The sequence below is a fragment of the Fundulus heteroclitus genome, chromosome 2 (genome assembly GCF_011125445.2).
Source record: "Fundulus heteroclitus isolate FHET01 chromosome 2, MU-UCD_Fhet_4.1, whole genome shotgun sequence".
NCBI classification, from domain to species: domain Eukaryota; kingdom Metazoa; phylum Chordata; class Actinopteri; order Cyprinodontiformes; family Fundulidae; genus Fundulus; species Fundulus heteroclitus.
Genome location: NC_046362.1, coordinates 12,549,385 through 12,577,321, shown reverse-complemented (window position 1 = coordinate 12,577,321; position 27,937 = coordinate 12,549,385). Strand labels below are relative to the sequence as shown.

At 40.6% G+C, this 27,937-nt stretch overlaps 1 protein-coding gene across 2 annotated transcripts; it reads left to right on the top strand.

Annotated features, from left to right (window-relative positions):
• Window positions 1-116: 116 nt before the first annotated feature.
• LOC105938540 (zinc finger protein aebp2) lies at window positions 117-27,937 on the top strand. 2 transcript variants are annotated; one of them, XM_012880322.3, is made up of 9 exons: window positions 118-771; window positions 2,000-2,210; window positions 3,739-3,846; window positions 4,704-4,890; window positions 5,661-5,785; window positions 11,860-11,927; window positions 23,970-24,083; window positions 25,181-25,210; window positions 26,608-27,937. In XM_012880322.3, the coding sequence occupies exons 1-9, from the start codon at window positions 215-217 to the stop codon at window positions 26,612-26,614; spliced, it is 1,407 nt and encodes a 468-aa protein (XP_012735776.2). In that variant the 5' UTR covers window positions 118-214; the 3' UTR covers window positions 26,615-27,937. The 2 variants fall into 2 exon arrangements, with proteins under 2 accessions (XP_021163082.2, XP_012735776.2); XM_021307407.2 differs by lacking the exon at window positions 25,181-25,210 and having other exon boundaries at window positions 117-771.

Sequence of the window (27,937 nt, the reverse complement as noted above, 5' to 3'; positions counted from 1 at the left end):
AGTTTAAAACCGTCAGCGACGTCATTCTGAAAAACACACGGAGAGTTTAAAGATTAAATGACGTCCCGCGCTTCTCCGCCCTGTGCTGCTCTTAGCCAATCAGAGAGCAGACTTTGGTGGTCAGGCCCCGCCTTCGTCCTCCTGCCGTTGTTGCGTTTGACCGTGACAGGAAATATTAACAGCCAAAGCGTCTCCCTTATCGTCCACGGTAGCAATGGCCGCAGACGGTCCCGAGGAAACAACCGCCCCGAGCGGTGAGAGCGACGTTCCGCCCAGCGAGACAACCGAGGCCGACGGCGAGCAAAAAGAAAATGGCTCTACCGAACCGGAAACAGAACAAGCAGTCCGCTCAGCGGAGCCGAAAATGGAAGACGTGGACGCGGAGGCCGGCGAAGAGAACCCCGCCGCGGCGGTGGCGTCGGACGAGGCCGCGAGAGATGTGGGAAAGGAGGACGCAGCTCCCACGGTCCTCCAGGAAGCAACAGCTGCTCACGGGGAGCTGGAGCTGGAGCTGCGGCTGCGGCCAAGTCTGGGAGACACCGACCAGAGCGGTGCCATCACAATGAAGGAGCTCAAGGAGGAGCCGGACGACGACAGCCGCTCTTCGGGAATAGACTGTGGCAAGAGCAGCTCTGCCAGCGAAGATGGCGAAAAAAGCAGCAGCAGCGGCTGCAGCAGCAGCAGCGGTGACCTGGGGGACAAGAGGCGCTCGAGTATGGAGGTGTCCTCCTCTGACGGGGAGCAGTTGAGCCGCATGGACTCAGAGGACAGGTCGGTGTGACAATCGGGTTGTGAAGGAGGCATTTAAACTGCTTCCCTTTTAAGAATCGGATTCTTCCCATCCTTTACAAGTCAGTCTTAAAAATGTTCAAGCAGCCCTGCAGATATGGCCTTCCTGCAAATACCACGGCGGACGCCAATGTAATCACTTGACTTCTAGTAAACATACACGTGAAAGCCTTTCTTAGACTTAGACAACTTTGTCATTTTTTTTTATGCACAGAGTCCGTACAGAACGAAATTTCGTTTGCATATGGCTTGAAAATGTCAGTGAATTGCAGTAGATTTCAGAATAAAGTAAATTACAGGATATGTAAACAATGCAGGACACCATTTCTAAATAGTTTGATCTTTACTTTTTGTAGCAGAATGTCACACTGTGAAGGATGTGGAAAATTCATCTCTGTAATTTGACATTATTTAGGGGGAGAAATATGAAATACTTGTAAGAAACACGCACGTTTTCTAAAATCATCACTGGTGTAGGAATCCTTCCAAACACAAACATCACTAAAACATCCCCCCCCCCCCCCCCCCCCCCCACACACACACACACACACACACTTATGCTTAATCTGATCAGAGTTTTTAGAAACTTCTGCAGTAATCCACACCTTGCCGTCTCCCTGGGACATGACACCTGCCTATTTTGTTGATCAAGGCTGGGAGAAGAGCCGTGTTTATGTAATCGGCCAGAACAGCAGCAAAGAGTATTATTCTGCATCTCTGGGGATCCCAGGGGGAAAAAAAAGCTTTTTCTGCCCTACCATCACAAACAACAACATGTAGCCTATAACGCTGAGATCCCTCTGTGTGCTCCAGCTTTTATGTCATCTTATTTTTATTAAAAATTATCTCATAACATGGATTTTTTTTCCCCCTCCCCTTTTTTTTTTTATAAAGAAATTAGGTACTCAGATTTACTCAGAGGTTTGATTTAGGTCCTGGCGATACGGCCTAAAATCAACATTGCGATGAAATGTAAAAACAAAGTGGAGGATGTGACTTCTGAATTATGCCGTTGCGGCGATGGTGGAACAATTGCATAGAAGCGGGTCTTCAGAAGTCCCTGAGAACCTGTGCACCACACCTCTACTGATTTTCTGCAGACATTTGTTGAAGCGTAGCACCGAATTGATGTTGGCATGCTTTGAACAACTCCGACCAAACTCCTCGGGCGTCTCCTTTACAAACCGGCCTGCTTGCTCCTCTCATTCAGTGTCTGCAGCACCACCATAGAAATGGAGAGCATAGGATCCAGCGGGCGCTCCACTCCTGCCCTGCTGAACGGACAGAGCAGCGCCAGGTCCACCGCGACCAAGACAATGGCTTACACCTGCTGCTGGGACCTCTGTCCGCACTGCTTCAACTCCAGCCCCGATCTGGCAGAGCACATCAGGGGGATTCATGTGGACGGCCAGAGAGGAGGGGTTGGTAGACTTTCACCTTTTTTTTTTAGGAGCTTTGTGTTGATCTTTTTCATGCTCTTTGACACCCATAATCTGCTTTTTTTTCCTTTAGGGTAGCTTCACTGCTTGTGCACACACACACACGCACACACACACATGCTGGCCAGAGCAGAAAAACAGCTGCAAGGAGTTAACTTGCATTCAGAGTTTGACTTTAATTCTTCAGATCTACAGAGCCTAAGGAACCTGAGCACGCTAAAGCCAATATGAATACGTTGATGCTTTTGTTTCTGTTGTGCAAAACCAGCCGGCGTCCCCTTGGTTCCACTTTGTGGACACATTGGGGCTCGTTTATCAAACACGCACGCAGCAGGAAACGCACACCGGGCCTCAGAGGAGGTGCGCCAGCTTAGATCTCCGTCCTCTCGCTGTTGGAGAGTTAACCGCCTGTGCTTGTGTACGATGTCCGCCAGCGGGGGATTATTGGCGATGATGTTTTTATCAGAGGTTAAATTTGAACAAAGATTTCTCTACATTAATTTACTTTGAGGATCAAAGGGGGCTGATCTAAACGCTGAGGTGCAACAGGCCGTTTGTTGTTGGAGACTTCCAACGGGGGATGCAGACGTTCACACACTTCAGACTTCGGAGGTGGCGAATAAGAGATGATTCTGACTTGGATCGGCGAGAGGGGGCCCTGTTGTGGACCCCAGAACCAGTGAAATCGTTTCAGCCTCGGCTGTCGTGCGCCGTATTGTTCTGGACGGTCTGGTTGGATCTGATCTGCAGTCGTGACGCGCTGACGTGGATGTCAGACGGAGAGGAGACCTCGTCCTGCACTGCTACATGGCACTAGTTCGCAGGTGATCCAGAAAAAGAAGACCTTGCGCTACATCGGCAGAGACCTCATGTCTGGGGTTTTCGTGCATCTTCAAGTGTCATTCTTCCTCTTGTGATGCTGTCAGTCTGAGAGGAAAGGGCCTTGCTTAGCATCCTCTGAATAAATGGATGGGGTGAGGATAAATAAAGTTTATCCCAGATTTTCCAACCCCCCGGTTGTTCTCATGCCGGCTTTGTCAGCAGCATAAACCCAAACGTGAAACGTGTCCCAAGATCATTTCTGCACCCAAATCTACAGCAGTTTTCGACAAATGACGCCCACTTTGTAATTTACATCCAAACTTCTGATCGCCGTTCAGTTCCACTTGCTTTTTTACCCATTTCTATGCAAGTCAAGTGCATCCTTATCGTGTTTTGAGTACACTGTCGTCGTTTCTCAGACTCTTAGTTGTTTGCACAAGTACATTAGGAGGCCTTTCAGCGGGAAAACTGTCAAGTCGGGGCGTTGCTGAAAGGAGACGGTTGCAATGGTTAAATGTTATGATTTTGTTTGTCTCAAACAATATTAGGAGTATCCAAAACCTGGACGTCATCTACCTGCTGCCGTTTTCAGGAGCAATTAACAGACTACAAAGAATTAAGGTTAGTCGCCGCCTGGATGCCACGGCTGCTGGTCTAATGTCCCCTCCTGTCTGTGTCTGTTTCTCAGGTGTTTGTGTGTCTCTGGAAGGGCTGCAAGGTGTATAACACACCGTCCACCAGTCAGAGTTGGCTGCAGAGACACATGCTGACTCACAGTGGAGATAAGCCCTTCAAGGTAAACAAAAAAAAAAATCCCAATGCACCTGTGTGTATCTAAATACATTACAGACTTGTTTTCAGTGTATCAACCATCCAGACCACTAAGGTCTTCTGGCTCCAGCCTGCTCTGCATACCTAGAACCAGAACTAAACAAGGAGAAGCAGCATTTAGTTCCTATGCTCCACTTATCTGGAACAAACTTCCAGAAAACTGTAAAAGTGCTGAAAGCCTGAGTTCCTTTAAATCAAGATTAAAAACACATTTGTTTAAGATTGACTTTGACTGTTCTACTTAAACTTTTCTACTGAAACATCATTAGTTCAACTTTTTTTAGTCCAACTTGTTTCTACATTTTGTTCCTACTTGCTTTTATTCTGTTTTATTTTCCTATATTTTAATCATGTAAAGCACTTTGCATTGTCTCTGTACTGAATTGTGTTATATAAATAAATTTGCCTTGCCTTGCCTTGCCTTGTTCTGGGGTGTGGTGGAGCCTTTCCTCTTCAGGAAAATCTCTCTTTTCATGTATGTTATGTAGATCAGGTCAGTCGTGACATTATTCGTCACAAGAAATTGATAAAAAACTGCTACTGAAGCATTCAGCCTTTATTTATGCAGAATAAAGCGCTCCAGGCAGGGGAGTTTCCACGAGAAAGCCAAAAAGTCCTAATTTAAAATAAATTCTTGCAATAATTCAAATTGATCATCTGCAATGTTTCTTCATCCTTTCTGAGGATATATTGCTTTTTCTTTGGTTGTTTAATCACTTATTGATGTCGGAGCTCTTTGAATTGGCCCTTTCCTAGCCAATCATCACAAATAAACGTTGCGTGCACATCTAATGTTTTTTTCCTGTTATTCATGTGCTGCAGTGTGTCGTTGGTGGCTGCAACGCCAGCTTTGCTTCTCAAGGAGGGTTGGCTCGTCACGTCCCCAGTCACTTCAGCCAGCAGAGCTCTTCCAAGATGTCCGGCCAGGCCAAACTAAAGGAGGACTCGCCGTCTAAGGCGGGGAGCAACAAGAGGAAGAAGCTCAAGAACAAACGCAGATGGACCCTACGTACGTATCCAACAACGGTTCCCGCTGATGCCCCCTCTCTGGAGTATAGATGGATGTTAACGAGATGTTAAACACATCAACAATTGGTTTAGTGAAGAACAAAAAAAGTTTTAGTCTGTTCACATAGGCTGAACGTATCCTTTTAACCAGACTAGACCCTGCTTTTAATAATAATAATAATAATAATAATAATAATAATAATAATAATAATAATAATAATAATAATAATAATAATAATAATAATAATAATAACATTATTAAAGTGCTGTTTGCCAACTCTAATAATGTTTTCTGTACAGCCAACTTAGGGATTGAATAATATTTGGTTTTCATGAGAAAAGAAGTGCCAAAAGAAGTTCATTAAGGTTCTTAAGTTCTGAACGTCGCCTTAAATTAATTGGATTATGATTTAAGAAGCTCAAATAGCAAAAAGTTTTGTCTTCTTTCTTTTAATTTAATGGTTTAAAAGTTTGTTCTCTTACTTTTTCTTGGAGTGTTTATATGTTTTAGTTCAGATATAGTTTCTTTCCACTTAATATGTTCAGTGATGGACACTGAGTCCAGCTAAACAGCAGAATTATGGTTATTTAAATGAGAGCTGTATCCACTCCTCTCTGTATGTCAGAAGTTATAACAGGAAATGCTGGTGAAGCCCGCCCTTATGTACAAAGTTCTGTTTTTTGTTTTACATATTGTCACCTTTTTAAGCTAATCTGATTTGTCTCTTCTTCAACTTTCCTCTCTTTGGATCTGTCTTTCTGACTTTGCAGCAAGGCCCCAGGACTTTTTTGACGTCCAGACTATGGACGCGCTGCGTCACAGGGCCATCTGTCTCAACCTCACCACCCACATTGAGAGTGGGGGCAGCGGCCACAGCGTTGTCTTTCACAGCACGGTACGTCTTTTACATCTGTACGGCTCTTCCCTTCCAGCTTCTACCAGGTCTAAAAACAGCAGAGCAGAGCGCTTTAAATAAGAAGCGTATTTGTTTTATGGTAGTAAATAACTCTAAAGGTTCTCCTTTCATGTGCACCACTTTCTCCTGTAGTAATACTATGGAAAAAGTCCTAAACAGCACGAGATTACTGGATACTACTTAGAAGGGTGTTATTCATTATAATATTGAGAATGTGAAAATATTATTATTATTTTTTTTTTTTTTTTTTTTGTACGTTTTAATTTTACCTGCTTTTATGGGAGGGAGGTGATTCAAATGACTTATCAGTGAAATTGCGTAAAAGTAATTTGGTACCATGTCGAAAGCCAAGGTGCCAAACTGTGATCTCCCAAAACGAATTTCCATGGCGACCACAACACAACACTGTTCAGCAATCTGCACATCCGACCTGCCGTCCCACATCTGTGTTTTATCCTGACATAAAGTTTGACCCTTTTTTCTATTTTTTTTTTCCAAAGGACTTTCTTTTTGTTCTCCAGCAGAGGGCAACACAACTCCCTTTGTGAAAGTTGTCCTCCATTCACAGATCTTTGTTGTGCACTTGAACTGAACCTGGAAAAAGGCCCTTTGGCTGGTTGCTGTTTTGCTCTGAATCACAGCAAAGACGGTTGGGGTTATTTATTTTTATTTTTATTTTTTTCTGTGTCTTAATGCGTTTCTTTTCTCATGCATGATTTATGGAATGTGAATCTCTTTGGTGCTCGTTTCCAGTGGGTGCAAATAAGCAAGCTTGCATGTGGGGGAAAAAAATTCTTACTTACAGATCTTGGTTTCAACATCTCTGTAAAAAAAATATTTAGATGTGAAAGGTGTGAAGAATGAATTATGTTAAGGGATATATTTTTATAGATGTATTAAAGAGCAGTCTGTCTGTCTTCTGCTTTGAATGTGGGTGTAACATTTGGTCCAAAGGAGGATAAAATGAGAAAAATCATATGATTATCGATCTGACTTTGTTCAGTTGCATACAAACAGCCTCAGTCATTTATCGGTTGAAATAATCTAAATATATTTGTGAATCACCATTTTGGTCTAAAGGAGCCTTTTGGCCGAGGTTTTCCGTGTGAAGCTTTCCGCTGAGAAGATTTTATCTGTCATCGTACCTCGTCATCGGCTGTGGCGCTTGAATAAATATCCCCCTAGGCGAGCCTTTCCCTTTGCTGCCCCCAAGCAGGAAAAGCTGAGGCTGTTTTTATAATTAGAACGTAAAAATGTAATTTTTTATTTTTTTTTTTATTTCCTGTTTGGGCATAGCTAAAACCAACACTTTTAGCGACACAGGCTGAGTTGCACCTCACTCATTATGCGATTGACAGACGATCTCTTGTTTGTTTGTTTTTTGTTTGTTGTTTTTTTTTTATTCAAAAAGCAAAATGAAACGTTAGTTTAATAGCAAAGGTACGATAAATATGTTTTTTTTTTTTGTTTTTTTTTTAAATAGGCTAGTCTGTTCCCTCTTATTGTGACTTCCCATATGAAAAACCACTATGTTAAAACTGTGCTATTTTAAATCAGTAGGCATCAATGTAATCAGTCAGCACTGGTTCTGATTTTCGTGGCCACTTCCTAAAATATATGCCTTTTTCTTTTAATATTCTGTATTTACGTCATCATGTCCTAAAATAATCTAACTGGGGGTGCAGCGATCTTAATTGGACTTTAATTAAATGTTCAAAATATGTCTTTCCAGCCCCCCTGTCACGAGCAGTCATTAATTATTTAGATTAGGAGCAGAAGCAACGTCCCACAATCTGTGTGAGAGTAGTTGTTATAACAGGTTTGTCTAGCTTGTAAAAGTATTCACACCCTTTGAACTTTTCCACATGTCGTCATATTACAACCACAAATATGTTTTATTGGAATTTTATGTGAAAGACCAACACAAAGTGGTATACATCTGGGTAGTGGAAAGAAAATTATACATTATTTCTCTTTTTTCTTTACAATTAAAAAAAACAAAACAGAAAATTGTGAGAAAGTATTCAGCCCCCCTGAGTCAATACCTTGTTGTGAAATGTAAATATATATATATATATATATATATATATATATATATATTTTTTTTTTTTTTTACATTTCCTTGTTCTTTTAATAGGAATTTAATTCAAGCAACAACGCTATCTAACAGATCATTAAGGATTATATGTTGACAGCAATTTTACACGTAGTCTGCTTTTCATTAAATTACGTTTAATATTCTTCTAAATACCTAAAGTCGTTAGCAGCCAGCGATTTCTGAAACCATGAGAAAGTGAGGATAAAGGTCAGGAGGGGTTAGAAAAGGATTGAATGGGTCCAGGCTGTGTGAAGGAGCGAGTCAGCCAGGAGAGGGAAAGTATCGGGACGGAGAGGAGGTTAAGTGAGGGTCAGGGAGATCGGAAGGAGATCTGACTAGTTGGGCATACACGCCGTTTCTCTTCAACCTCTGGAGGACTGTGGTGAGGAGCAGCGGTGCTCCACCAGACCCCAGGCCCCAGTGGGCCCTCCCAAGCCGGGGGAGACGGAGCGAAAGCTGCGGGGGGTTGTGTGGAGCTTGGCTAGCGGACCTGTTGACCTGGCACAGTAACTCAGTCATGTTTATGATGTGATATTTTTGTTATTTTACCGATTTGCGTCATCCACATCTTGACCCCCCTGACTTTAGACAGGCACCCAGTTTTAGCTGACCTCCCCTCCCTTCTCTTTGGCCCTGCACTTTTTTTTTTACTGCCTGTTTTGGAAACACAATAATGTCTACTGTTCCCTCCCTGTGTACTCCTACTGTCTCTATCCCTGTGTTTTTTTTTCTTTTACTACTCTATCGTGGGTTTCTAGAGGATTAAAATCTGCCCCTTACAGCGCAAACTGCCATCATTAGACCGCTCCGCTCACAAATCACTTCTTCCTGCCAGAACACAAGTTCACTTCTTTTTCTTCAGCTTAAACAAACACTGACATGGACCCTTTTTAATGTAGCCTTTGTTTGTAATTATTAACTTGTGATCCCAGCTTTGTATTTTAGTTAAACGTCCAGTAAAACAGCCGGTTTTCTTCTACCAGGCAGGCTACAGCATAGACGAAAGGTCCTGCATGGTTGGACGTGTTTTACATCCGTTACCCGACTGCAGAAGAGACAGAAATCTGTTAACTTTTGTAACTTCCTTAAAACAAAGCACAGCAGTTTTTTTTTTTTTGCTGTAATTAAATATAAAATTGGTCCAACTTTAATGATTCATGCTCTGTTGCTGTTTTAGGCTCTTTATGTTCTCCTCTTCACCCTGAGGAGTTGAATCTGTATACACAACAGGGTTGTGTTTTTAAAATTAAGGTTGAATTTAAACATAATTGAAGCGCAGATGGATGAATTTAATAAACTGAATAAAAAACATAATTCCAGGTTTCTTTTTAGAATCGCTTCACTCAATTTTAAAGTGTCCCTCCTCCTATTAATATCTTGTTTTCAGGGAAAACACTTCCAAATTCTTATCCCTTTTTTTTAAATTTTTTTTTAATTTTTTTTTATTGAGACAATTTTGACATTGTCCCTCCTACCTTAACCAATGACAAAAATCTGAACCCTGCTTTGTTCAGCATGTCTGCGTTGACTATGTTTTTTCCTCCTCTTTTTTTGTAAATGTGCTAATTTAAGCAATGAAGAGCACTTTCCCTTTCCAGGTCATTGGCTCAAGTCTGCTCGCATTAATGATCACTTGGCGTTGATGTTGTACCTGGGTTTTATTTATTTATTTATTTATTTTTAATAGCTTAAACTACCAAACTACATTTACGGTCCGCTTTGTTGGGTAAACCGCTTAATTTCTTGTTAGCTGTAATAGCAACTTGGCCAATCAAATCATAAAGTGTAACCCCCCACGTGAAAGCCAAATCCCGCCCACAAATTTGGAAAAACTTATTGACAAAAAAAAAGATTTGGGGGTGAGTTACCCTTTTAAGTTCAAATCAAGCCTATGGGTTGGAAAGAACGGATATTAAAGGGACTTTTACCATGTCATGGTTGTTGGTGCCAAACATGCAGGTGTAAACCAAGCGTTTCAGAAACTGCATCACATCCATACTTTGAATTATTTTTATTTTAGCATAAAATTATCCTTAATTGTCCCCGTAGTGATATTTCCAATTGACAGACAAATGGGAGCACTCATTGGAACATTAAAGACAAACAAATATAATAATTACTTAATCAAGGTGTTCATCTTGTCTACCGTTTAGCCAAAGACAGAAGAGACACCTAAATTATATATTCCTCTCATCGAGGGCTGAATTGGCCCTTACTTATCGCTTTTGTCCTTATTAAGAAAGTTATTATTTTTTTAATTGTAATTAATCGTGCGTTTCGTTTTCAACCAGAAATAACTGTGCTTTGGCCCTTTAAATGGTTTTGAGTTATTTTCTTGGTGTCAGTACAGAATTTGGAGTTGGAGCATTGTGACAACCGTAATTCCTGCCTAAGCTTGTGGTTCTGCTCCCCTCTTCCAGGTGGAGCAGAACCACGGCTGCAAGGGCGCTTACAGAGACGCCGGTCCATCAGTTTTCTGCTCGTATCGCCAAACTTCTCGTGTACCTTCACTCGCTGGCAGCACCAGCAATTTGTGTGAAATCCTCCTCCTGGTATAAAAGCTGATGAATAACTTCCCTCCCGCTTATATCAACGACCTGTTAAGTCCACAAAGTCACTCTGGACCTCTGTGGTCGTCTATAGATTCTCATTCAGGACTGAAAATATGTGGATTTCTGCTGGGTTCACGATGTGTTTCTGCTTTGCTTTCTGTTTGCATTCTTTGAGTGTTTTTTTTTTTTTTTTTTTTTTTGTGTTTTATCTTTGATTTATTTTTGCATTTTTTTGTCAAGAGCTTTGTAACTTAGGTTTTGTATATTTCTCTTGATGGAAAGCTATACTTACTAGCTTTACTTGGCAAATACTCTGTCTGGTTTTACAGTTCAGGGTTTGGGATTCCTTAAACTGATAATACAGTTTGTTTATAAAAAAGTAAAGCTTCGTGAGTGGAGCAGTCTGGGTCTTTTCGTCTCTTTTCAAATCGAGCCTCATTTCCATCAACGCTGCAGCCAATCCCAGGGGTAAAAAAAAGGAAGAAATATTTTAAGATTTGCATGTGCGTAAGACAAGTTCTTTACATGTGAGCTCATTCACTATCCCAAAAACACACCCTGATAGTTGGGGGTGGGGGGGAGGAATCCAAATGACGCAAAAGATTATATCTGTGGCTATTTTTGACTCTTGTGCTTTGTTTTGCATGCCTTTACCCTTTAAAGATATTTGTAAATTCCTGGCCTCTATTATTCTTAAGAGCACAGCATGATGGATGAATTGGTTTGCATTAAAGAGACTAATGATTCCGAAAAGCAGAGGTCTTACATAGTTATTTTTTTTCAAGGCAAACGCCTCAAAGTTACTTTTTTTTTTTTTTGTGTTTAGGGTTCAACGATTGAAATGTTACTATATACCAGTAACTTTAGTGGAGAGTAATACCAACTTTATAGTACTTAGTGGGCTAAGGGAAATAAGTATTTATTACTGACATGATCTAAATGGAAGGTTTTTATTGTTATTGTAATGCCTCACTGGGTTTGTGAGTCTCTGGGTTGTTGGGCTTAAAGTTTTAGGTCCATGCATCTTGGCTTTTATCTGAAAATGGATTTTATGGTTACAGACAGGTGAGACAGGTCAAATTCAAAACGTATTCTTTGTTAGGAAAGCTCTGCCACTTTATCACCATGAAACCGTTTTGGAGCCACGTTCATACTTTTTATTGGACAGACGAGGTCAGGATGTGGATGTTCCCCAAAGACCAAACATGAAGCTAAAACTGGGAAACACTTCTCTGAATCGCAAACCTCTAAGACCATATTGTATGCTGAAGTATTGGGATTAAATGTGGTTGCCCATTTTCTGGGGAATTTCGGTTAGTGTTTTATGCTTTGCTAACTTTTATTAATGTATTCGGTCATTTCGTTTGAGGGACTCACTCTTCTTCTTCATCGTTTCTGTGCAGGTGCTAGCCAAAAGGAAAGAAGGGACTGGCAAGGTCAAAGTACTTTTACACTGGACACCTGAAGACATGTGAGTAAAACTGTTTCTACGCTCTTGTAAAAATTAATAAATCTTTTGCTGAGTTAACTTTAATTTAGATTAAAAATGGGTAAATCTATTAGAGATGCTACGATTAATAGTTTTGCTGTTAATTTTCGGCTTGTGGCTTATTAAAACTTTCCCTCCTTTTTAAAAGAACGACAGTCACCTTTCTGGAAATATGTTGCGTTGTGAAATACATGGACAGTCGTGGCAGAAACGCTGTTTTAAATCTGCGGTTTATCACAATGTTCCCCAATATATGCACTTGAAATCTTATTCTAAATTTAGAAAAGTATTTATTTCACATATTTGATTAAGTTTAACTATCAAAATGGAAATCAGAATCAGACATACTTTACTGTTTGAAATAACGTTGTAGATACATTAGCTCACAAAACTGAGTACATCCCTCACATTTCCATGAATATTATTATAGGGCTGGATGATAACTCAATAACAATATATATTGATAGACGTATATCAATGATAGAAAAAAAGGGTCAATAAAAAAAATCATTACGTCCTCTCAACTCATCACAAACACAGATCCAGGAACCAATCTCCGTCCCCTTCAAAGAATTCAGAGAGCTTGCGCTCTTTTAAAAAAAAATAAAGTTTTGGTAAAAAGTTGGTTGAATAAAGGGTTGAGTTTGAATTCAGTGTTTCTTTGTGTTCTGTATCTAAAAGTAGGTCGCTAAGCAACAGCATAAAATGACCAGAGCTGCACTTAAAATATGTTTTGAATTTGTTGATAATAATTGATATCAATCAGTATAATTCCTATTTTATTGATATGCTTATTTTTCCTATATCGTCCAGCCTTATTATATCTTTTCACGGGACAACACTGACATGAATCTTTGATACAGTGTAAAGTAGTCTGTGTTCATCTTTTATAACGGGGTAATGTGATGTCCCCTCAAAATGACTCCACATGCACCCAGTAACGTCTAAACTGGTGGCAACAAAGGGGAGTACAGCTCTTTATGAAAATGTCCAATTTGTGGCCAATCAGCCATTTTTCCTCGCCGGTGTCATGTGACTCGTTAGTGTTACAAGGTGTTACGTGGGAATGGGGGGCTGGCATCTTAAAATTGGCTTTGTCGCTCTCATACTGGTCACCAGAAGTTCAGCACGGCTCCTCATGGCAAAGAACGCTTTGAGGAGGATTTCAAAAAGCAGTTGTTGCTCTTGTTTTCATACTGATGACTAGTCAAGCAAAAAATATATATAATAAAGAAAGGTAAAATCTCATCATGCTGTTTTAATCCTTTGTCGTCTTTCCCCCAAAAATTGTTCTTCTAATTTCCTCTTGGCAGCTCAAATCTAGTCTCGCTAGCCGTTTGAAACTATATGAATCATAACAAATGACAACTATGCTAGCGGTATACAGGACTTTCTCAGAAAAAACTATTTTCTGTAATGCAATTAAAAAACATGAAATGTCATACATTCTGGATTCATTACAAATCAACTGAAATGTCGTAAGCCTTTTATTGTTTTAATATCGCTGATTATGGCGTACAGCTGAAGATAACTCAAAAATCTTATCTCAAAATATTAGAATATTTCCTCAGACCAAGTAAAAAAAACAAAAAAAACCAGCAAAACAAAATGAAACATTTGAAAATGTCCATTAATGCACTCAGTACTTGGTTGGGAATCCTTTTGCACAGATTACTGCATCAATGCGGCGTGGCATGGAGGCAATCAGCCTGTGGCATTGCTGAGGTGTTATGGATGCCCAGGATGCTTCAATAGCGGCCTTTAGCTCATTTGCATTGTTGGGTCTGGTGTCTTTCAGCTTCTTCTTCACAATACCCCACAAATTCTCTATGGGGTTCAGGTCAGGGGAATTGGCAGGCCAATCAAGGACAGTAATGCCATGGTCAGTACACCAGTTACTGGTGGTTTTGGCACTGTGGGCAGGGGCCAGATCTTGGTTGTGCAGCGTTTCCTGCCACATTCCCCCCTTCCAACACACTTTTTTTGAATGTGCTTTGAAACTGCACTCTGTGAACAGCCTGCTCTTTGAGAAATTTCTTTTTGTGTCTTACCCTCCTGATGGAGGGTGTCAATTAGGGTCTTCTGGACAGCAGTCAGATCAGCAGTCTTCCCCATACTTGTGATTTAGTTTACTGAACCAAGCTGAGTGTTTTTCAAGGCTCAGGAAACCCTTGCAGGTGTTTCGAGTTAATTAGACGATTCAAGTGATTAGTTGACTAGCCTACTAGTATACTTTTTCACGATATTCTAATTTTCTGCGACAGTCCTGTATGTTCAAGTTAACAGAGGAATTGACTTCTTAAATCTCATAACGGTCTGATTCTTTAAAAGAGCGAATCAGCACTTTTGATCCAACATCAATGGCCTCGTCTGGTTCTGCCAACACCGGACGTTTTTGATAAGTTTCTGGTTTTTCATATTTCACAGATGACTGGATTTTGTCCAGACAGGTGTGACCCCCACACCCCCTCCCCCTCCCCCTCCCCCCTTTGCGGTTATCATCCGATGTGTTAAGGATTAGGAGATTATAGCTGCAGAAAGCACTTAACAGGGAAAGAGCAGATAACTCAAGGACTTCACAGATGTGGCATGCATAACCACACGGACAGCTTTCTCGGGGCAGAATGGACACGTGGATATCCCTGGAGCCGAGCTAACAGTGGCTCGTATCCCGAAAGACAACATGGGAAGAATCCACCAATCCTGGAGCAGGGCTTTGCTGATCCATATAAGATGACGTAACCGAGAGTTTGGCACTCTTGCGTCCGGATTCTTACCTGTCTCGCATTGTTTTATGCATGAGAGTCCAGTACCGAGGCTGTAAACATCCCTCTGCCTTGTTACATTAAATATGTTAAAAGTATATTATTCTGTATTGAGCGTCATTCCTTCAAAACTGTTACGCAACATGTGGAGTTCGCTTAAGGGGAAAAGAGCTAGGGTCCACTAAGCTATTTAACTGCACCAGGGTGCGGTAACTTTAACAGATGGATTCTTATTCCCATCTCAGCGCGGCTCTCTGGAGGTGAGCATGGAGGACAAAAGCTCAGGTCCGTAAATCTGCCGGGCAAAAGAACAGGCAGTCTTGGCACCATGCTCTCGTAAAGAAGGATCTTGACATAGCAGTGATTCTCTCCAGAGTTTTTGCCCAAGGGGAGTTACCAACATGTGTGCAGTCCTCTTACATTTCCATTAAAGGGTTTGACAGCAAAGCCTCTGGAGATGATCAAAGAAGGAAGGAAAGAGAAGAAGGATGACAGATGTTGAAATGATAGGACAATAGGAGGAAAGAGGGATGATATTCAGGGAAGGTGGAAAGACAACAGTGTGAAGGCAGCACAGTAAAGCTTTGGAAATTAAGAAATAAAGTAAAAAAACAATAATGGCCGGCGGCAAAGAAAGCCGACGTTTGGAGATATTGTATCAAACCTTTTATTATATTTTTGTGGGGGATTCAAGGTAACTCTGGAAAGTTTAATATTCTGGAGAGACAGAGATTGAGGGTAAGCAAAATAAAATTGAGGTTTGGTGATGAGAGAGAGAGAGCTTTTAGATTAATGCCAAACAAGACAGTAAGGAAGTAGATTGGTGGTGAGATCCAACACAGAGGCATATTGGATGAGAGCAGCAGATTGACGCAACAAACTGGAAGGAGAATGAAAAAAGGGCCGAGACATAACCAGGTTAGGCAGAATGAAAAGAGTCGTATACAGACCAATTTAATAAATCTGAATATTATTGAAAAGTTTATTTATTTCAGGAACTCAACTCACTAAGTGATGTTTTTAAGCCTTTATTTCTGTTAATTATGATGATTTTTCCCTCATTGGACCGGATGTTCGAATTCTTTGCTTCATAGCAGAAGAATGTGCGGGTCGTTATTTCATATAACCTAACCATTAAACGGGTGTTTAAAAATAAAGAGCTTAAGATGCATAGGTTGCCATCAAAAATTTCAACATAAAGCTATTCAGACAATTATATTTTACACTGTTTATTGTAGCTCTACCTAGTGTCAGATTTAATTTCTGATTTCCCAGCTCTTCATTAGTAAGCTTACCATGAGCAAAGTTATAAATGACCAAAATATGCATCCTAATTCCATCAAATTATGAGGGGCATGTATTCCCTTTTTTTAAAAGCACGTCAAACTTACATTGTCTACAAGGCCTGAAGGACTGCAGTTTAACCAATTAGTTGTATACATTTTTTTTCCCCTTCCACAGAAAGTGATACTTCCATTTGTTATAATAGATGGCAAAACTCAGGTTTTTCTGTTAAGACTTGAACTTTATTCTGCATCACTTCTGTAGTTGTGTTGTGCTTCACAAACACATCGGGTTGCAGCCGGCTGGGTTCATTGTCAAGACTGAGGAGCCATCTGCCGTCTACTAGCCTTAACTGGGTAGGGGGGTGCTGTTGTAGGTTTGTTGGGTTTTGGGAATGACAGAAGCTACAACAAAGTTGTGGTTAATGTCGAGCAGAATGTCAAAATTATAGAAATTGTTAAATGAAGCCGCAGTCCTGGTGTTGATAAAATTAGTTGTTTCATTCTTGAACCTGAGCAACCAGCATTCTGTAGGCTCTACTGTGCCAGTGCTCTGAAATGCTAATTAGCTAGCTACTATATTGAATAAACTAGAAGCCATAAAATATAATTAAAGAGTTGATAAAATATTCAAATCAACTTTATTTCTATAGTGCCAATTCACAACACGTGTCATCTCAAGACACTTTACAAAATCAATTCAGTCAAATCATCCAGAGAGATTGGTGAAAAGGTTTTTATCTGAGGAAACCCAGCAGATTGTATCGAGTCTTGACAAGCAGTATTCACTCCCTCTAGAAAGAGCGTAGAGCTACAGTGGAGAGTCGTCTGCATTGTCGATGGCTTTGCAGCAATCCCTCATACTGAGCATGCATGAAGCGACAGTGGAGAGGAAAACTCCCCTTTAACAGGGAGGAAAACCTCCAGCAGAACCAGGCTCTGTGTGAACGGTCATCTGCCTCAACCGACTGGGAGTTACAGAAGACCGAGCAGAGACACAACAAGACAGACAAAAAAGTACAGAAGCACACATTGATCCAGGAATCCTTTCTATGTTAGAGAGTAATGGCAGATGATCTACCCCCCAGGATGGTGTCACAACTATCAGAATACCAGACTGAGAAGAAAAAAATAAAGTTGAAATAATGCAAACTTTGAGAACAGTAGGAAAACTCAGCAGAGTGATTAAAAATAGACCCTGATGTCCTCCAGCAGCCTAAGCCTATAGCAGCATAACTAAAAAGATAGCTCAGGATAACCTAAACCACTCCAAGTATAAGCTTTGTCATAAAGGAAAGTTTTAAGCCTAGTCTTAAAAGTAAACAGGGTGTCTGCCTCACGGACCAAAACTGGGAGGTGGTTCCACAGGAGAGGAGCTGATAACTAAAAGATCTGCCTCCCATTCTACTTTTAGAGAATCTAGGAACCACCAGCAGACCAATATCTCCAAAGGTTTTTCTTTCATCCTACAATATAAGTAGGCTTTACCCTTGACTCCGTCTAATAAGAAACATGCAGCTCGTCGTCCTTCAGCGTTTCACTGAGCTCAGCATTAATGGCTATACTTAATTTGGGCGAATTGGTGTGTGTGTGTTCCTCAGTCACTGAGTCAATCATTAACTGCATGAATGTGGGAAGCTATGTCTATTAATGCTGGAGCGAACCATTCACATTCTGACTGACACTCATTAACTCAGTTTAGATAAATGAGTTACTGATTAACCTGAGCCAGGCTGAACCCGATTCACCCGCGGTTCATTGAGGAAGAAGAGTGGGAAGGGTGGGAGAGACGTAGCGCTGTAATTGCTGTCTGATCTGTGATGGATGAGTGAACGGATTCCCCTGCACGCCGCTAATGATTGTTGCTGGATAGCAAACACTGAAATACACGGTTACTGACTGTGAATGCCTCAAACATCAGTTACAGCCATTCCTAAATGTTTTTATTTTTTTTATTATTAATTTTTAAGAATCTTCTGTGTATATTTTTGGCACAATAGTTTTCATTTTTGAGTGTAGTTTTAATATATTTTTTTTACTGCTCTTCAGTAGCACTGATATGTTGAGAATCGCCAGCTAAATATACATTAATCCCACCTTATTGGGAACTTTAAACATATAGCACTATCTCTAAAATAACATCAGTATATCAATTTTAAAATGATTGTACCATTTTTTGGAACTATCTATCGTACTTTTCTTTCATAGTTTGGCCGATCTTGCGACTTACGGTCAGGTGTGACATGTATATCTTTTTTAACTTATTGGCAACAAAGACTGAACAGCTGTTGTTTTGCTGTTTCAGTGTGCATTCACGCTGCAGAGCGTTGCATGGTGCAGCTCGAAGGAACCAGACTCTGCGAGAACCCTGATATTGGGCTGTCCGTAAAGCTAACAGTTAGCGCTAGCTTACAGGTTTTTGTCCGGGCGGTTTGCAATTTCGCTGATTCACGTGAGCTTTATGTAGCTCTCAAACATCCGTGTCATACTGTTAGCTTGGCACATAGCACCGCTGCGCTCACGGTCTAATTTCAGCGTAATTTTGACAGCTTTCAGCGTAACGGGCTGGTATGCTGAAATGCAATGGCCAGAACCTTCCTGGTTGGAGTTGCTGGCTTATGCTAATTTACCCCATTCAAGCTCCCTGGTATGTTTCATATTATTAGGCCAGTTGTGGATGAAGTTGTGTAATTGAATAAGTTGTTTTACCAGATTAGAGGTCAGTTTTTAGTCTTGGATTGTGTGAAATAAATTTCGAAATAAATGCAACTTATAGTCAGGTGCGACTTGTGATTTTCTTTTTTCCTCTTTATGACAAATCTTTTGACTGATGCAACTTTTATATTCCGGAACAACTTATAGTCCATAAAATACGGTAATTTATCCAAGATCTAACTGTGTTTGCATCTTTGATAAGGGTTACAATATTTTACAAGCTGCTTTCTCCATCTTGTAGTGATTTTTCACGTTCAAATTCTCCCTTCTATTCATTAAGGTTAGACGACATTTGCTTGCACGGGAATATTTTCTAATTAACTTAGCTCCTTTTTTCCTTTTATTGCATGAACACAGTGAATTCTGTAAGATCGTTGTTCAGACAAATGCTTACATTTTCAGCAGGTCACTTAAATCCTTCAGTCATTCTGGCCTTGTTTTATATCAAGTACAATACCAGTCAAAAGTTTGCACTCACCTTCTCAGTCTATGGTTTATCTTCATTTTTTTTTATTTATTAATACCTCTGGGAACTCCTTCAAGACAGTTGGCAAACCACTGCAGGTGACTAACCTCACGAAGCTCATCAAGAGAAGACTAAGTGTGACCAAAGCACTGATCCAAACAAAGGTGTTTTGAATTATTTCAGAATTTTGTGTTTGATGCATTAGTTTCTGTACTTTTGAGTCCTAGTTTGGATATCCTTATTATATATCTGCAATGTAAAGTCATAAAAATAAGCAAAAGCCATTGAACGGCAAGAGTCCAAACATTTGACTGGTAGTGTAATTTAACAATTTAATGATTTCAAATGCTCTTTTTAGTATAGATATATGGTTCCTATAAAACAGATACTTTACTGTTCCAATAGGGAACTTTTTTTTTACTGTGAGCGAAAGCAAGACACTGACCAGTTACCTCCAGAAAACAAACAAAATAAATCCAGTAAGACACAAAATTGCAATCTAAACCCACACTAAAGGAGATGGCTATAAGTTTAACTCCTCCTGGCCAGTAGGTGGCACACTCGCTTACCCACTCTCGTACCAGCCTTTAGTAGTATTGCTGGCTTAACCCTTGCCTGTAAGCTGAATTCTCGCGGCATTTGTGCGTTCACAAACACAGGAGAATCAATCTTGTACCGCTCCCGCTTCAATTGTTTGTAACCGAACCAAAAAACGTTTCAGGCCAATCACATTGCAGTATTATGGTTTAAGGCAGGGCATATTGATGTTGTAAAAGCAAGAGCTGACGAGCCCACAGCCAAACCAACATAAACACGGCAGCGCAGGAGGACACACATGGCTGCTGCTATCACATCCGTTTAGTCAGAATCCACAATTTCCTCCTTGACTAGCTTAGCTTGTGGTTTCTCATGACGCCCGCTGCTTCCATTTAATTTAAAACCAACCTTTGGTAGGCGGGCACTAGATATTGCTTCGTCCAATCAGCTCGGATAGTTCTGCTGAATGTTCTTCCTTACCCTGAATGGATTTGATGGCATCAGGCCCAGATTGATAGTGAGCAGAACTGGGAGTGCTACGCATTATCAGTCTAGCTTCGATGCTAGGACCTTTGGTTAGCATTAGCAAACGTTTAACCTACCTGTCCAGAAGGAAAGCGGCAACCTCCGCGCGGCTTCTGAGCCCCTTTGCTTTCTTAAGTCGGCACCAATGCTTAAAGGCTTGACCGGTGTTCACCCTTGTTTTGCTCCTTTTTTTTTTTTTTTTTTTTTTTTTTTTTTTCTTTTTGGTCCACATGAATCTGAGAAATGTAACACAGAGAAGAAGCCATTTCTCAGCAATATCACAGAGCTACTACGATCCAGCAACGCTTGAGCTCTCTCACGTGACTTCAACCTACTATTCCCATTGGTGCACAATACTTTTGTGTCGACGTTGGCATCATAACAAGAAGAAAATATACTTATCTAAACTTATAAAACTATTTATCCATTATATATTTTTCAGTAAACCTAATACTTTTATTCTTCACCACTCTAGACGTGCTGTGGATATATTATTTTTGAAAAAGACTGATTCAACGACACCCTCTGGATCTCATGGCTTGTGTGCGTACCGCTTAATTATACTTCAACAGTCCATGCAGATGAAGCCATCGTTGAACAGGTCTGGTGCGAATCGGACTCGAAGTTCTAAATCCACGCCGTGCGCAAAGAGTGACGTGAAAAACAACAAACTCATTCAGGCGGTCACTCACTGCAGTCGCCGCAGAGCAGCGCCACGCTAGAAACATTGTCTCACGGTCTGGAGTGTTTTTTTTGTTATTGTTTGTTTATAAAGAAGAAAGCCAAATGGCACCTCCTCTGAAGAGCGAGACAAATGCACCAGTCCTCGTTTTGGTTATGTGTGTGACTGAAGGATTGTTTTTCCTTTTTATAAATATGGGTTTGAGCGCGCGTGCAAACGTGCAGAAGTGTGCCCACATTTTGCACATTGACCACAGACACCTAAACACACTCCAGCTCTGCTCCTCCTGTGCGGCTCCAATGTCATAATAGCAGAACTGATCGGTGCCACAGCTCCCTTCTTCAGTCACATCTGTGGAGAAACTGCCGTACATGTGAGAGTTCAGTCACATAACCACAAAGATGCTCACTGGGTAGCTGCTGCTCTTCAGATCCTCCTCCGTCACACGGCGTCTGCTTTGGGATCGCAGACTAATTCAAAGCTAATGTAAACTGTAACTGCTTTGAAAGGGACTGTTTCTTTTCTCGTCTCAACTTCTAGTTGAGAAGAAGCATAGACAACAGAGGATGGGATGGGGGGGGGGTTTCCCCCCTCGCTCTTCCATTGAAGCTGACGTGTAAGATTTACCAGAGCTATTTATTTCTAAATATTTCCTAATCCCTTTAGGATGTAAACACCATGTCTCCCTTATGATTTATTACAGTCAGCTCTCACTGCATGCAGGTTGTGCCTCCCTTTTTTTTTTTTTTCTCTTCAGATTTCCATTCGCACTCGTTTCAAAACACTCTTATTTATTTGCACTTGTATCGTGGCAGGTATACTGCTTGATCCAGCATCTGCTACAATACTAGGAGCCACTTTGTGTTGAGCTTCTTTCTAATTTATACGTCTGCAAGCATATTTTAAAGGAGGTGCTGATTGAAGAGTTGTTTCCGATAGTTGTTTTTTTTTTTTATGTTGATGCGGTCCTCAGTTTTTTTTTTCTTCGTTTTTTTTCATCTTGCCAAATATGTTTGCATATCTGAATTTAAGAAGAATTGTAACACGTTTCTGAAACGATCCTGATTAATCTTCAATCCTAAAATTGTTGTGCTCTATGCACAGTCTCATAGCTCCCTGACTGATCTTATAATTATTAGCCAAGTTATGCAAAAAGGAAGAGTGTTTTTCTGATTTCTGGGTGATCTGGGTTAGGGTTATAAAATAAAAGGACAGAAAGATTGCAGAAATCTGACATTAATAAAACGTCAACATTTAGCTCTGGTTCCATTTCCTCTTTTGCCAGTACGTATTCGTGTACATAACCGTCCCTTCCTACTGCCATTTTGTTACTAAAAACATACCATTTTAAACCGTGTACCTAAATGATCAATTTACCTTAGTTGTAGTTAAAGGTGCCATGACATCACCGTATAAACCATTTCATGTAGTTGATATTGCTACATATGTAAATTCTCCAATGAAAGAATTTCATTAAAACAATAACGTCAGCTTGTCGTTTCGTCAGGCCAAACGTCCCTCCTCCTTGAAAGTGTTGTTTGCCGTGATGATGTACAGCTCTACCAAAGTTGACTTCACTCTGATTGGCTACAACCATATTTGGAAACCGGTCAAAGCCAATAGACAGTTTGCTTGATGGTGTGCTCTGATCAGAGAATATGAATTATGTAGAAAGACAACCTACGTAGAAAGATGAGCCGTTTTCTGATCTGACCGTTTTTGAGCAAATTATCAAAGCTGACCGGCTCTGAGCAGGCCCTTTGGTATTCACTGTTGACATTCACATGGCCTCATCAGTGCACAACAGACCATAATTATACCCCCAAAACCTCAGAAAAATGAAATTTGTTGACATGGCCCCTTTATAATAAATGATGGACATGAGTATCATATAAATCCTGAAATGTCACGCTTAATCTTATTGTATGTTAACAGAAAAGCTTTTACATTGTCTTCCTATTGTTTGTGGTTCTGACATCCATTTTGCTGGCATGTTGTATAAAATATGATGGCTTAAGACCCCTGACTAAATATAAGCGTAATTAAATTTATGCACAGTTTGCAGAAAACCATCGGCTCCATTTTTATATCCAATCAGACGCTTTAAACTGCCGATGTATGAAATGGCAGAGGGGTTAAATCATCAACACCTGAACTGATTTTTTTTAATATATTTTGCCTATTTTAAAAAGGCTACTGACTTGGAATGACGTTTTTTCTTACTGATATTTACCAAGTTTTTTGTTCTGTAATTTTCTTCTCCAGCCCCTAGTCTTTTGTCCTTCATGTCTCCGCTTTGCTCTCTCCTCCACCTTCCGTTGTCTTAAATGCGAAGCTCTGCCTGCGCACCGTCCTACTGAAAAAGCTGACTGGCTATGTGATTGATTCTGGCTGGGCGACTGCCTGCTTAACTCACTGCAGTGTGTGTGTGTGTGTGTGTGTGTGTGTGTGTGTGTGTCTCTGTCTCTGGGGGCTCCTGGGATGACGCACATTGTGACGGGGGAGCGCTGGGGGTGGAGACGGGAGTGTGGGGGCTGGAGGAAAGAGGGGGGGGGGGGGGGGAGCGCAGTGGACTTGCTAAGCTCTTTGTTTCTTTTTTTATTTATTTTTTTTCCCCCTGCACCTCAATTTGCCAAGGCAGTGCTCGCACACTTCCAGTTTTCACAAAGGAGGTCATAACGTTGTAGGTACAGTCTGCTGCTCCTGACCAGCACGCTGCAGTGTGCATGAATGAATCCCTGTTGTTTCAAAGATATGGCCTTCAGTTATTTGCATTTAAAAGGTTAGAATTGTACCTGCCTTTAGTGGTTTAAAAATCTTTGCATCTTACCATGAGCAACCTTCGTATTAGATTAGGAATACTGACTCCCAAAAAGAGGTTTACAGATGCATACGTGCCCTGATTATTCAGGAACATGGGTAGGAAGCACGTTTGACCTTTTTTTGTTTTGTAAATCCCAGCCATATTGCCCCTTACGTCCACCTTGATTTCTTTTTGTTTCTTATCAAATATTGTAACCTTTCCTACTCCCTTTTTTTTTCTTCTTGCAGTTTACCTGACGTGTGGGTGAACGAAACGGAGCGATCCCAGCTGAAGACAAAAGTAGTGCACTTATCCCAGTTACCGCAGGACACAGCCATGCTGTTAGACCCCAACATCTATCGGTGAGCGAGTGATGCTCCTAGCATCTCCTGCATGCACTGTAGTCCTTATCACCTGATCTTACGGGGAACATTTGTTTTTAGTGGGGTTTTTTTTTTAATTAATCCACAGGAATTACTGTCAGATGCAGACTTTTTGTGAGCACACGCTCAGTCTTCCAGTAGGTGGCACCAAGTCTTGATTTTAAGCGGTTTGCTAGAGAAAGCGGCATGCAGGAATATCATATTTTCTCTACTTAACAGCTTTTTCTGCGGTGCCGGCTGGCTGGAGGGTTCAGGGTCGGGCCATGTTCACATCAAAGTGCTGCTTTTATTTATTGATTTGATTTATGTCTGCAACCATCCAAAACAAAATGATAAACTACAGTCATTGAGGACTCAATTATTTCATTTTGTCTGTTGCCAAGTATGACGGCAAATCAATGATTAACAGTTTGAATCCGTGTTGTACCATAAATAAAACATTGTAAGAGTACAGTAGTTGTATTTCTTGATGCCTCTTAAAACTCTTCCAGCACACCTCAGCCCAGATGTTGAGCTCGCAGCAGTTATATAAGCCTTACAGTTTTCTTTATTGAGATGATAAAACACATTTTTAACTTTATGGCACCGAATGCCATAAAAGGCTAACGTTGAATGTTAAAGGAGGAAGAACAGGCGTAAAATAACACGAGGGTCTTCGTACCAGAGACACGCGGCTCGCTCCGTAGCCTGCTAATCCGCACCCGGTCCGAGTGAGGCTAATTGGACTTGAAGGCTCAGTAACTGCAGGGGCTGCTGCTGGACTCTGGTTTCATAGCTGAATATAACCGTCAGCAACCAGACAATTTATGTCAAGGTTGTACCACTGCATACAGTTTCAAAACAAATGTGTTTGGTCGGTACTTGTGGCTGTAAGCGCAACCCTGCGCGCGCACACACACACACAGACACACATACACGTACCCGCGGTATGGACGGATGGATGGATGGAAAGAGATTAGCTGCCAGATGCAGATTATGTGACTCCAGCGCCGTATGCATGATGAAGTCATAATAGAGGGAAATCGGCTGAAATACAGGTTGCCTTTATGCACTTTATCTTTTTCTTGCCTTTTCAGAGCTCTTCCTCAAAAGCGACTGAAGCGCAGGTAAGCCGAACTGCGTCTGCAGATCCGTTAGCTTTAAGTAACTGGGCAGCATTTTTCAGTTTTTAGTTTTGATGATTTGAAATACTATGGAGAGTATATACAGGTCAGCCCTGTTTAACACATTACATGTGTTTATAGATTGAGAGAGAAAAGAATAATTAGGCATGCATCAGATATTTTGTGGAAATTTCTGATTTGACCTACTGCTTTCTCTTTAAGAACTATAAACGGTGGCGAAATTATCCTAGTTTCCAGAGCAGTTTAAAATGCAATTCTCACGAGTAAAATAGTTAATTATTTCTCTGAAAAAGCATAAAGTCGGAAGTTTTAGGTGATGAAGAGAAAAAAAACTCAAAGTCCAGTAAAGTCCTCCAGGATACGGAAGGTAGGAATCGATAAATAAAACCCAACAAAAACAAATCCTGCATTTCTAATTTAGGTGTTTATGGGTCCAATTAAAGCAACATTTATTTGTTGCTCTCCGCTCCTCAAAAAGTAACTGGCACCATATTACAAGATCTTCAGTTTATTTCTAAATAAGTTATCTATATCGAAGTAAATCATTTCAAGATGAACATAACAATGTGCAACTGTTAGAGGGTAAAAAGCTGCTTTTTGTTTTTGTATTACATTGTTAAATCGTTTATTTGTTGCTGCTTTACTTTCTGAACCATCGTTAAATTGAGTTAAATCGCTTCTCTAATGGCAGATATCGTGTTTATTCCCTGTTGAAAGCAGAACTTTATCTTAACTCTTTAAAATGCTGCAAGTGTTTTCAAACCCAGCATCTTTTGACTCATGAATCTCTTAAAATAGGACAAACCGGCAGCTTTTCTGTAATGTTTAGCTTTCTGGTGTATAGTTACTAAAGGAGATTTTTAGTTTAGTTTGGTGCAGAAACTGTCTAATTCCCAAAAAAAATGAAAAAATAAAATAAAAAAGTCAAAGCAGACAGATAACAGATACGTTTTAAAGGATAATGCTGTAACATCAGTACAAGTTTGTTAGCGACATGTTCAAACCTTTCCACATTTTATTCAGTTGTTTAGACTGTTACTAATATTTGTCTGATATTCTCATTTTATTAGTTTAAAAATCAGTTTTATTTCTTTGTAAAAAATGGACCTGTCTTCACGCTACAACTGGCTATTAGTCATAATAAAGCAGCAGCTTTCTGGTTTTCTTTACCAATCCTAAACATCAGGTCATGTTGTTTGTTATTATAATGACTGAACCCAGAAGTGTGGTGCGGCGCTGGCTCGGCTCTGTAATGTGTTTTTAAAAGAAGCCAGCTCAGTGTCTCAGGAAATAAAGTGAGAGTTGTTTTCTCTGTGACAAACACCAGAGAAGAGCTTATCCCATGGCATGCTGCCTTTGTCTCCTGTCTTTGTGTCCAGCCTGTAAGAGCTTCTCTGCAGAGCCCAACGTCTCTGATTGGAGGTCGGTCTTTATACCGGAGCGGCCGCAGTTTCTGCTCAATGTGGGATGTGAAGTGACGGCAACATAAGCTGGCGACTTTATCCACTCCTCAGTTTTGTAAATCTGAAATGACTTTAGTTTCCTTATCAGTAACTGGGTTTTGTTTTTCTTTTTTTTCTTTGTTTTTTTACCTAAAAACCCAATGATGTGGAACTATCCTGTTTTGTGTATGTCTGGCAATATAGCTCAGCATATTTTATCATAGTTTTTGTGTAAAATATTTAACCAGATTTCTAACTTATTTTTATACCATGAAAATGCTGATGTGATGTAGATTTCTGTGAAGGTTCGGAGTAAAACTGTCTTCGCCGTGTCGTTGACCTGGGAACTAACGTGTATTTGAACATTGCTAAGTGTAATTATGCTGTGCATGTGACATAAAACCGTAACCAGTGATCTTATTTATACTTCCTGGATTCAGTACTGTTACCTGTGTGTTTGCCTTTTTCCTTAGCCACAGCTCAGACCAAACTCTTGAGCAATATTTTATTGGGACTGTTTCTTTGTATCTCTAAAGTTTTGCCGGTCTGGTGACTGGAAACCATTTAAAAACAGCTGACTATCAGCAGAAATCACCACAGCTTACCTGTACTTCCATGTGTATATTGTAGAGTTTAAAATACCACTATTTAAGCCTTTTGTTGTCGTCCCTTTTTGAACTTTCCATGTTTATGAAATGACAGATGTTGACAAACCCTCCTGCCGCTGACATAGAACGGTACAAAGCAACATTGCAGTCAGTGCAACGTGAGCGCAGTTGAGAACATTACTTCCTCCGTGTGTGCGTCGGAAGAGTTGGCTGGCTCGCTCGGCCTCCATTAGCAGAGCAGCTTTGGGAGCGCGCTGTGGAAGAGCTAATAACTGGGCCAGCAGGGCAGAGCCCCTGCCAGTCTCAGCTGCTGCTGCTGAACATGCCTGCAAAGATCAAAACAGAAGCAGAGTTCAGGGAGAGGTTTGCTCTTCAGCATATCATGGTCTTTTTGTGTGCTCACACATGAAAAATTCATTTAGGATTCCATTATGGGATATAATGAGGCATTCAGGTGCCGTTGCACTGCTTCAGGGGAGTGAGCGCCGAGGATTTGTCGGCACCCTGTTGTTTTTTGTGTGCTTTTCTAATGGCTTCCTAATATCTGCAGTGGTCTGCAGGCAAAACTTTATGGTGCTAATTAAAACTGCTTGTAGGGTTCACTGTATACTGTGTTTTTTTTTTCTTCTGTTTTGAATAAAAAAAACAACTGTTCTGTT